At 44.0% G+C, this 11,450-nt stretch overlaps 1 protein-coding gene across 1 annotated transcript; it reads right to left on the reverse strand.

Annotated features, from left to right (window-relative positions):
• Window positions 1-419: 419 nt before the first annotated feature.
• CCDC195 (coiled-coil domain containing 195) lies at window positions 420-9,926 on the reverse strand. Its single transcript, XM_083504680.1, has 5 exons — window positions 9,796-9,926; window positions 8,862-8,990; window positions 5,570-5,875; window positions 2,779-3,040; window positions 420-793 (listed from the first exon to the last, which is right to left on the reverse strand). Exons 3-5 carry the CDS (start codon window positions 5,832-5,834, stop codon window positions 661-663), a joined length of 660 nt encoding a protein of 219 aa, XP_083360806.1. The 5' UTR covers window positions 5,835-5,875; window positions 8,862-8,990; window positions 9,796-9,926; the 3' UTR covers window positions 420-660.
• Window positions 9,927-11,450: the final 1,524 nt, after the last annotated feature.

The following is an 11,450-nucleotide window of genomic DNA, read 5'->3' on the forward strand; positions in this document are numbered from 1 at the left end:
GCTAGTAACAGTTTAATTACAAGAGCAATTAAATGCATATATCAGTCATCAGGTACTGTATGAGCAAGCATAGCAAAAAGGGAATACTTAAAATCCACCATGTTTTAATATGTATGTTTTTAGTAATTTGTCAGAATGTTTCAGGGGCTAAATGCAAATGGACACAAACCAAACTTTTATTATTTGAAAGACGGATACGCTCCTGTATTTCTTTCACATACTTTTTAAAGCTTTATAAAATAGACACTATCTCCTCTTCTTTACAAGTTTCTATATTTCTGGCAGTTTGAGCAGTAAAGGGAGGTTATAGTACACGCTCTTAAAAAGACTACAGTGAACACTGTTATATAAAATGCTGTTTAATGGGGTTCCGGAAATAAACCATGAAGTAAAAAATAAAATAAAATACAGCAGAGAGGCATTTGTTATTAGTGGGTTTCTTTCAGCCCTCCTCACACAGGCTTTTGACAGTCTCTGTCACAGGTTCTCCCCCCCCCCCCCTTTGCAAAACAATCTGCCAATGACCTGCAGTGCTGGCCCGGGTGATTCTCTGAGGGCATTCTGCCAAACAGCTTTGCAGAAATGTAATCTGATGCAGGGCTCTCGCTTCAGGCGAGTTTATCTCTGAAGTCAACGGTGGCCCTTTAAATATTCACCGGCTCACATGTCCTTTTCAATAATGGTGCTTAACTGTTTTGTGTTCTGATTTTGCGAGCATGTGAAAGAGCCTTGATTTTCTGAATAACGTGACATGTCCATGGGTAACAGGAAACTGACAGCCTTTACTTTACCCCTAGGGAAAAAAGAAACATGTGCAAGATATTTGGAACAAAATGTTATGTGATATGTTTTACCTTCTGGATCACAAATGTATCAATACAACATAATTCATCATTGCAAACTTATCCTGAATTAGATCAGGGCTGACAAACCATTAGCTCTCCAGATGTTGGACCCCGACTTCCATCTGCCCAAGCCAGCATGGCCAATGGTCAGGATTGATGGTAGCCATAGTCAATAATATCTATGGGCCACAGGTTGCCAACTTTGTCCTAGATTGTATACCAGGGATCAGCAAACTTTTCCAGTAGGGGGCTGGTCCACTGTCTCTCAGACTTTGTGGGGGGCCGGACTATATTTTGGGGGGGAAATGATGCAAGAGCACCATGAGCCCCAGTGGCTGCTGACCTGTGTCTTGTGAGCAGCAGGGGCTGGCAGCGGCGGTGGTGGAGGAATGATGAGCGGTGTGCAAAAGGGCTCCGGAGAGGGGCTGCTTAAAATGGTGGCTGCTCGAGCGCTGCTGCTGCTGGCACCAACAAACCCAGCCCCCTTCCTCCTCTAGGCAGGGCAGGGAGAAGCCAGGAGGAGGAAGGGAGGAGGCACTGCCGCCACTGCCACCGTGTGAGGGAGGGAGAGAGAAATAACACACGTGCTAGTGATCCACGCAGCGATTCCCGGACCGTCTGTGGGCCAGATCTAGAAGGCAATTGGGCCTGATCCAGCCTGTGGACCTAAGTTTGCAGACCCATGTTGTATACCTTTTGGGGAATTTTTCTTTTTCTTTTGGAAAGCATGATAATCCATCCCAGACTATAATGTAAAAAAAATAATTATTTGAATTCCTTTCTGCTCCCCCCTGGTGTAGACTGTACTTCCTACTCATCTAGAGGAATCCTCCAGCATTCCTTTTATAAGAATAACTACTCAACGTGGAAGACTCATGGAATAACCACTTCAAAGCCACCAGTGCACTATAACAAGACGAGCCATGTAGAGCCTTGCAGATGTTGCTGGACTACAACTTCCATCATCCCTAACAATGGACGGGATGATTGGGTGGTGTGTTTGGATACACTATCTGGAGGGCATCATGCACTTGTATACACTTGCAAAGGGTTTACATCTGCAAATATGGCTCCGCATTGTTAGTAAATGTTTCTGAAGCAAATACTGGGCATTGCTTGACAGTTAACATTCATGTGCATCTTCAGGGTCCTGGTGAACCTATCCTCTTATGAATAGGGCAAAAATGTTTCTTGAGGCTCCTGCTCCTCATATGGAAACTAATTATAGTCAAGACATCCAAAACTCTTCTAAATAGATATGCACGCCCCAAAGACACCAGTGGGATAACTGGAATGCTGCTCAAGTGATTCTACAAGTGAGATTGTAATCTGATGCATGTTAAGTCAGAAGCAAGTCCTACTACAGCCAATGAGGTGGTTGTAGGTATTGTGTTTAGGACTGCAGCCTGAGTCACACAGAGCACTTCACGTAAGCTTCCCCTTGATTGCCATGATAGTGAAACTTGGCATTGCAAAGCTGACATGCTTTGCACAAGGGATATGGACTCTGTAGCCATCTAGATACTGTTGGAACACGACATTCATCATCCCTGATGACTGGAGCTGATAGAAGTTGCAGCCCAACAACCTCAGGAGGGCCACAGGTTCTCCATCCCTGTTTACAACTTGCAATATTGCACCGGATATGCTTTGACCTTTTTTTTTATAAACAATTTTGGGTGAACAGCAGAATATAAATCTCTTAATAAAATAATTCGTAAATAGATGTCTAATGGTCATGAGATTTATCAAGCTCATTCTTCAATTAAATATGCTCAAGTCCAGTCCCATAACTGTAGGAAGCAATACCAATGCTTGCCAACTTCTGACATTATAAAATGATTGGAGCCATCAGGTAACCAGAATTTTGCATTCTTCAATAACCTGACAAGGGATTTCTTGAAGCTTCAATCATCATTTCAGTCGGGCCTACCTGCATTTGTAAACATGGTCTTGGAAAGATCTCCTTTTGTTGGATGTACTGCTGGAGAGGCAATCGGATGGAATTTTTGCAACTCCTTTTTCTTCTTTGTTGGTTAGTTGCGTATCTGTGGGAAAGGTCGGCTGCTTGATTATCTCCTTCACATCTAGGGCTCCCTTGAATGGATTCCTCTTGTCAGATTTGTGGTGTTTGTTGCCAGGGAGTGAAGGCACAGATGAGGAGATGGAATAACGCCTCACCGTCATAATGCTACCTGTGCAAAGATTGTAATCCATGTAGTTTGGTCTTTTAAAATAAAATAAAATAAAATAAAAAACCTTTCTCATTAATAGCCCGGAGTGACAATCTTAACCTAACAGATCAGCTGGAATCTGACTGAGGTGGTGGGGAAATTGGCCATGCATCCTAATGGATCAACCTCCACTGTTAGATAGCACTGACCAGCTTCTCACCTGAGAAGGTATTCCTCTGAAGAAGAAGAGTTTGGATTTGATATCCCGCTTTATCACTACCTGAAGGAGTCTCAAAGCGGCTAACAATCTCCTTTCCCTTCCTCCCCCACAACAAACACTCTGTGAGGTGAGTGAGGCTGAGAGTCTTCAGAGAAGTGTGACTAGCCCAAGGTCACCCAGCAGTTGCATGTGGAGGAGCAGGGAATCAAACCTGGTTCACCAGATTACGAGTCCACTGCTCTTAACCACTACATCACACTGGCTCTGACATGAAAGCACAGGCTGGCTGATAACCTCCAACCCGAGGAGTGCCACCCTTGAAAAGTGCAGATTAACTTGTTGGAGACCTTTCAAAGGCTGGATCGTGGGCTTGACGAAATTCACCAGTGGGTCAGACCTAGCCTGTGAGACATAGGCCCCCTCACTTCCTGTTGTACAGCATCTCCAAAAAACAGAGAGATCTGAATTGTACTGGAACCAAGGGAACAAGGGGGGATCCTTACATGTGAGAGCAGCCAGCCCTGGAGCCAAATTGATTGCAAATGCAAAAGACCAATTAAACTGCAAATTGGAGACTTCCTTGAGATATTATTATAATTATTTATTAAATTTCTATACCGCCCTTCATCTGAGGATCACAGGGCGGTGAATAATATAAAAACACAAAAATACATACCATAGTAACAAACAAACAAAAAATGCCCCCCCCCCCCAGTATTACTACTATGTGCAACTTGTGCCGAACTGTCGGCTAATTCTTGGCTATTTCCAAAGACCTTTTTGATATGCTGCAAAATGCTACTTAACTAGGGGTGCCATGTTATCCAGCTGGCCAGATGTTAGGCATGCCACCCAATGCCCATTTACACCATTAGCTGGACTGGATTTCTAGTTCTCTCTCTTTTTTGAAAGGAAGTCTCTTGCCCTCTGTCCTGTGACAGAAAGCAAAATGTGCTGGCACCATTCTCCCCAGTGGTTTTGTGGGAAATGAGCCTGATTTCCCTTGCACTGTTCTTAGCATTCCTATGAGAATTTACTCAGAAGTGAGTTCTGTGTTTTTAATGAGGCTTACCAAGGCTGGCCTGCCCTTGAGGTGAGGCGGTCGCCTCAGGTGGAAGTTCTGGGCCCAAGGAGCCTGCTGCTTGCCCCCACCTCCTCCTACATGGCTGTGTCCCTGCCTTCTCCTCCACAGACTCATCCGTGGAGCAACAGGACGGTTATATGGTACACCTGCATCGCTGTCATGGTGGTGACCTGCAGCATGGTGTACTCATGGCTGTTGGTGGCAGTGGTAGGCTCATTTTTTTATTTACCTCAAGTGGCAAAACGTCCAGCCTGAAGCTTACTTCCAGGAAAGTGTGGCCAAATTCCACCTTTAGACATCTTAGTTTTCATTTAGGCTTTGCAATGTTCGAATGCAAGCCTTCTTCATGTAACATGAAAGGAAAGCCCAAGACTTTAAACAATCTATGGCCTTTTAAATGTGGGGGGACTGCTATTATGATATTTTTCTGTGGTTGTCTTTTATAATCATGCTATGTAAATTATGTTCTTAATGTCATACACCGCCCTGGGATCTTTGGATAAAGAACAGTATATAAATTGAATAAATTATTATTATTATTTTGAAAAACAACAACGACGACAACAACACTCCACTTCCCTGCTGTTAAGGTAAGAGGCTGCATGAGGTAAACAAAAAGCAGTGACGGGTGGTGCTTAGCCATTTCCCAACTCACAACTTGATTTACATAAATAACAAACCATTTGTATGTCAATTAGACTGCCTCAATTTGGGAGACTGTAATATCAGAACTCTAATTTCAACCTTTAGTTCATGCCTCGTTACAACAGCTACTTTTGAAATGTGTTTTTTTTTTGGGGGGGGTGCTATTGGGTTGTTGTTTTTATTTTTATTAGGTGTTTTGTGCATTTATATCTTGATTTCATTCTGTGAACTGCCCTGAGACCCCCGGGTTTAGGGCGGTATGTAAATTCAATAAATAAAAATGAAAATAACAAAAGTAATAATAATTACTGCTGTCCTAATCTCCGAGTGTAACAGGATGAGTTTCTGAGGCCTACCCAGAGCAGCTTGTGACTGTCAGTGGAATACTTTAGCTTATCTCAGGGTTAGCCAACATGGTGCCCTCCAGACTACAACTCCCCTCATCCCTGACCGTTGCCCATGCCAGCTGGGGCTGATGGGAACTGAATCCAATGACATTTGGAGGGCACCATGTTGGCTATCCTCCCTCTTCCTCTGGTCCAGGAAGGGTCACTAAACAAAAGGTTTAGTCATAACTTGCCCCATCAGGAATCATGGGTACCTTTTTGCTCCTGTAGTGTCAGAGCAGAGCCTGCCGAGACATTCCTGCGCAGAGTCACCGGCGAAGCAGCGGCCTCTTCGACTGAGTCCGCGAGGCTCCAGCCCTTGTCCTTTTTGTCTTCGGCCCCTTCTCCATCCTCTCGCTTTGCTGCCTTCTGCCTGCTGCATGTCAGTTGCCCCCGGAGGGCTCTGTTCTCTCTCTCTAGCTTGATGATTTCTGAGCGCATTTCGTGGATGACCTGCATGAGCCGCTTGTTCCCGTCCATTTCCCACCTCCTTGCCAGACAGCCAACCTGGGCACCACTTGCTTTAAAAAGAAACCATGAATCCAAGGTGAGGGGCTCATGTGGCACATAAACACACCCGAACAATGGCACTCCCTCCTCCGGGCTCAGCATTGTGCTGTCTTTCACCACCCAAAGAGCCTTGGATAAACTGTCAAGGCTTGAAGAGCCCCTCCATGATTTATTCATTCCGGGTTTCATTTTTCCAAACTGAGTTTTCCTTTGGTGGCAGCTATTTCAGTGCAAAGACATTGGCCCTGTGAAAGTGGCAGTGTGTGGGAGTGTAGGCACGATAATTCAAACACAGCGTTTGTCGTGTGTGTGTGTGTGTCCTTTTGCATTTGTCCCACCTGTCAAGTTCAGGCATCTCATGCTGGAAGGCTGCATTCTGCCTTCAGCAATCCTATCCTGTCCAGGGCTGCTGAATGCACCAGACTCAGAATTATTCTGAGCTGAAGCCAAGTTCACCCAGCATGCACCTCTCTCACCTCCGCCAACATGCATTGTTCCCTTCCCTTCTCAGCTTCTTGAGAAGTTCCATTTTCAGAAATGACTTTGAGGGGGAGGGGGGGGAAACTACGCCTTTCCACAGTTCCCCGCGGTTCCCATTGAACAAAAATGCATTTCTGGCTGCCAACTAAGAATATATTTCCACCCGGCTACAGCTCAGCTTTGTTTGTGGCATTTGCTTGAACAAAGTGTGCACAGCAATATTCTGGGACGGTAAGGAGAGACACATCAAGCATGAATGTTGCATTAGAAATGAAAGGCAATATCGCGGGCTGCTCCTGTTACCTACGCCCTGCGAGTATTTCTGCGCAGCAAAATGCCCTCCTGTAGCACTGAGAATTTTCCTTCTGTGATTTGGCATTAATATTAAAACTCAGCGTATTCTCTGATCAGCACAGAAATTATTTTAAACCTGTATGCTTTGAACTGAACTCCCTTCCACCCCACTTTATCACCTTGGAAGAGAGCGATTTCGATTTCATTATGCAAAGTGGCTAATCATAGTAAAAACTGTGTGCATGTGCCATGATTGGCTCAGCCCTTTACAGATGTTCGGTAAATACAATGAGACTCACTTTGCAGTCGATGTGCACTACCCATATCAGGGGCAGTCAATGTGATGCTCTCCAAATGATGTTGGACTCCCATCAGCCACAGCAGGCATGGCCAATAGTGAGGGATGATGGGAGTTGTAGTCTAATAACATCTGGAGAGCACCAGGCTGGCTATCCCTGGCCTATATTAATCCATCAGAATTGATGGGATATTTTTAGTTGCTAATGTCAGCTGGCAGTCTCTCTCTCTCTCTCTCTCTCTCTGTGTGTGTGTGTGTGTGTGTGTTGTATAAAATAAAACAACATCAAATGAGTGAACATGTGGCAGGAAGGGAGCGTATAGGTTCAGACAATGAAACATCTGTATGTAGCCAGGTACACATTTTAACATATACATGCATAGACTTTCTTCAGACGTAAAGACTGAGGTGAAGCCTGCTTCTTTCTGCCCTGTGTGACAACTAGGGATGGGCAGATATGTCAGTTTCAGTTTCTCCCAGTTTCTCATTTTTTCAGTAATAAGTTCAATTCTCCAAATTTCTGCACAAGTTTGCATTTTGAAAAAAGTCCCTATGAAAATTCAACATCATCTTTCTACAATATGCCATTTTGCCTAAAATGCACTTCTTCTTCTTTTTGCAAACCAATTTCCCCAAATAGGATGCATTTTAATACTTATTTTCACTAAATATGTTTTTATGCATGTTCCTTACCCTAGCACCTGCATTTCTGTACATGTTACTTGGCTGGAGAACTGCACTGCAAAATTTGGAGAAGCGCAAATTTTGAAAGATGACCATTTTTCAGGCTGCATCTTGTTTTGGAAAGAGAGAAAAAGGTAAATTCACCTGGTCAAGTTCTAACAGTTTCCCTCTGGATTGAAGCCGCTTCTTCCAAAGGGAGCATTTCCCTCTCTGCAGACATGGTGCAAATGTGGTTACACAACAAACGACACCTGCAACATCTTTCCCGCATCTCTGAGGTAAAGAAACTTAATTTGCCCCAAAGGGAAATTTTAAAAAATAGAATCAGAGGCCGCAAGCAATTTGTTATTACCCTCCCTTTGCATGAACTTGTACAAGGCCCATTTTTGACCCAGTGGTGCTCGCAATTTTACTAAGAGGCTCTGGTCAATCATCTCATTGGTATCAAAGTTTGCAGAGTGAAAAGCAATGGCATGTGAGAGATTCAAACAGAATTCTGTCTTCAAGTTTCTTATTCCTATATTCCCCAGCAAGGGATCATGTGTAGGCTAAGTGATACCAAAAGCACCCAATTATAGTATCATTTCTGACCTCTTGGTTCACTCTGTCAACAATCAGCTTCCACTAGAGGAGTCTGAATGCGTGTGACCTTTTGATCTTGTATAGGCAATATCTGCTGTAGTCATTTGTTTCTGGAAGTAATTTCATGCATCTTTTTCCAAAGACACCCAAGGCAAGAAAATATGGAACATTCAAGGCCATAATTGTCTAATAAACAAAACAAAAAAAAGAAAGAAAAAAGAAAAATGACCAAACCAGATAGATACCAGCAAAATGAAGGAACCCTTTTAACCTGCTATTTCCCTTGTGCCTTCAAAGAATACATGAAAGGGGAAGGTTGTCTCTGTCCCCAGAATCCTCATCCATTGGTTCATGCCAGAAGGGCAGTTTGGCTGAATGTTGGTAGACTCATCTACACAATCAGGAACTTTGTATGATTGGAGCTCCCTTTTCTAGAGAGGATTATTCACATGTTCACCTGAACTCACAAGAAATCCTCCTTTGGCCCTCCCACCCAATGCATGAAGGTGTGAAGCTGCAGCCCGTGGAGATGGGGATGGTCCAGTTAGTGTGCATGACCATGCTCCCTCCAATATATCAGTGGTGGAGAACTTCTGATCCCTTGCTCTCCAGAGCTCCCCATTTGGCCCTTGAAAGTGTTTGGGTACAGCCACACCTACCTGCCCTGCACCTAATCTCATATATGATGTCAGGTATGGAGCAGGTAAAGATGTGGCTGTGATGACAGGTGATGGAAGGTGACAGGTGGTCATTGCGATGTTAGGTGAGTCACAGTGGTCAAGCAAGGCCTGCAGGGTGAGAAGAGAGGAGGAGATCAGAATCCTACCCATTGGCTCGTTCCAGCTCCCTGTCTCTGCTCTCTGTCTTTCCATGCAAAAGGCCTGAATCGTGACAAGGTTAACACACAATAATATAAACCAGAAAGCACCTAATTACATTTCTGGCCCAAATGAAAAACAACAACACACAGTTGCCCTAAAACTAAGCAGTGAGATGGACCAGTGAACCTCCCTAGGGAGGCTATAGCATAATAGCTGCAACACTTCAGAGGAAGCCTGGTCCAGCTCCCAGGACATCCTAATGGGACCTTTCAGAAACAAGGCAGATGGAGAAAACATGCCCAAACGCGGCATGTGTCCCACTCTATTTGGCAAACATTATGACCCATAAGTGAAGGAGGATGCCTCAGGAATTTAGAGTGTTCCTCATAAAAGCTTGCTTTCAGTAGACGGTGACAGCTACTCTGCTACTGGAATAGCTAAGCAGCTGTTTACAGCCATTTGTTATGCTGAGCTGCTTCTGCTGTTCCAAAATTTAGACAGGTCAATTCTTTGTTGTTTCAACGAAAGCCAAATGGTTTTGCAAATAATCACTGTGAGCCTGGAATGCGCTTACAGATATGCAAAGATTCCCCCCCCCCCCATAAATGATGGATGTACATATGCAGACACCAAAGTCATTCGCCTGGGATAAATTCAACCAAGAAGGTTTTAGGAAGAATGCAAATTTATCTAATAAACTAATGATTTAGTCACTGAAATGTTAACTACCTGCTTTTTAGATATCATTGATCAAATACAGTGAAAGCCTTACCTTTTACACAAATGTCCTAATGCAGTTCAGAGGCATATAAACATGGACATCCTTGGAGGGTTTTAAGCAGAGGTTGGATGGCCATCTGTCATGGATGCTTTAGCTGAGATCCCTGCAATACAGGGGGTTGATCACCCTGAAGCATAGGCATAGCCAGGGGAGACGGGGACAGCCATTTCCCCTAGATCAAGTAAAACAATAGAAATACTTAACTAATTGACCAATCACATCAGTTTCCCCCTCCAACAAAAATCCTGGCTGCATCCATGCCCTCGGGGGTCCCTTCCAACTCTATGATTCTATTATTCATGTTCTAATTGAATGAGGAGCCATTTGACTGAACAGGCGCTGCATATGCAGTTACACCTCCAATCCAATAGGTGGTGTTGCCAGAAATTCAGCAAAAGAACTTCCCAGGTAGAGTAGTGAATAAGGTTTCCAGGATTGGGCTGGGCTGAGGACTAATTGCCTGTTATTAATAAACACCAGATATATGCATGTACTGCCTGAATATTGCTGTGTGCACTGTGTGAGTCCCACAGTACTCTAAGCATAGGGAGACATCCTCGTTCTGGGTGGCTGCTACTGGATTTGTAAGTCTCTTCTCTTACAGACTCACCAAAGCCAGAGCCTTTATGGCTTCCTGCGCAAGACATTTTACCTGGCTGTTGTTAGTCAAGGATGGAAAAGGCAAGGCAGAAGAAACCACCATTGAGATCAAAGGATTATACATCCAAGTCATGCCACAGTGGAGCTTGGGTATGAAAACATGGCTCAGGTAGATCAGTTGCTTGATTTTGACACATTAACCCACTTGGACCAACATTAATGTCTCTTACATAACGGATGTTGCTTCGGTTTACGACATGTACACCCAGCACCATGTGAAGGGTGTCTTCTCTGCATCAAGAAAGCCGTAGGAACGTGGCATGTATGATTTGGCCACTATGCAAGATCTTTCCCCTTCTGGTGAAAGACAGGAGGATCATACCAGTTAACTGATTAATACTTCTACTTGTACACCTGCCCAGCTTACTTATGTGTTCCCCACCCTAGGCTGGTCCCAGCCCATATCATGCAAGGTTGCTGCTGCAAGATGTGATGGGATTTGATGCTATGGCTAGGACAATAAGGTGTCAGTATCAAGTTTGAAAAGTGTTCTGAGAAAGGTGTTTTCTGAGCCTCTGTACTATCCTGTTGGGCACACACACAGGATTACCAGGGCCAGTCCAACCTAACTTGCAACAATCTGTGGCTGCACATACCTGACTCATCTGAGGTCCTCCAAACCTGCCTGATTTGACTCAGTCGTTGGCCAAATCTGGTGCATAGCCCTATTAGATTGGGCAAGCTTTCCCACTGAGGAATGTCGTCTTAAAATAGGTCATGTTACCACCCTGTATTCAGGGAATGGTAGAACTGATAAGACAATCTTCATATCCATTAATCCACAAAATCCTGTAAGTATTAGTGTGACATTTTACAACTCCAATTCAAAAGGAAAAGGTTGAGAAATAGAACGTATTCTGCTGTGTTTACGCTTTTATGCTTTGTTTTTTCTCTCCAGCATGCTTACAAACAGCCAGCTGTAATGTGCATGCTATGAAAGTAATTGTTACAGGGATTGCCAATGTTGTAAAAAAGTAAAGGTAAAG

The sequence above is a fragment of the Podarcis liolepis genome (assembly GCF_965112155.1).
Source record: "Podarcis liolepis genome assembly, chromosome: 5".
NCBI classification, from domain to species: Eukaryota; Metazoa; Chordata; class Lepidosauria; order Squamata; family Lacertidae; genus Podarcis; species Podarcis liolepis.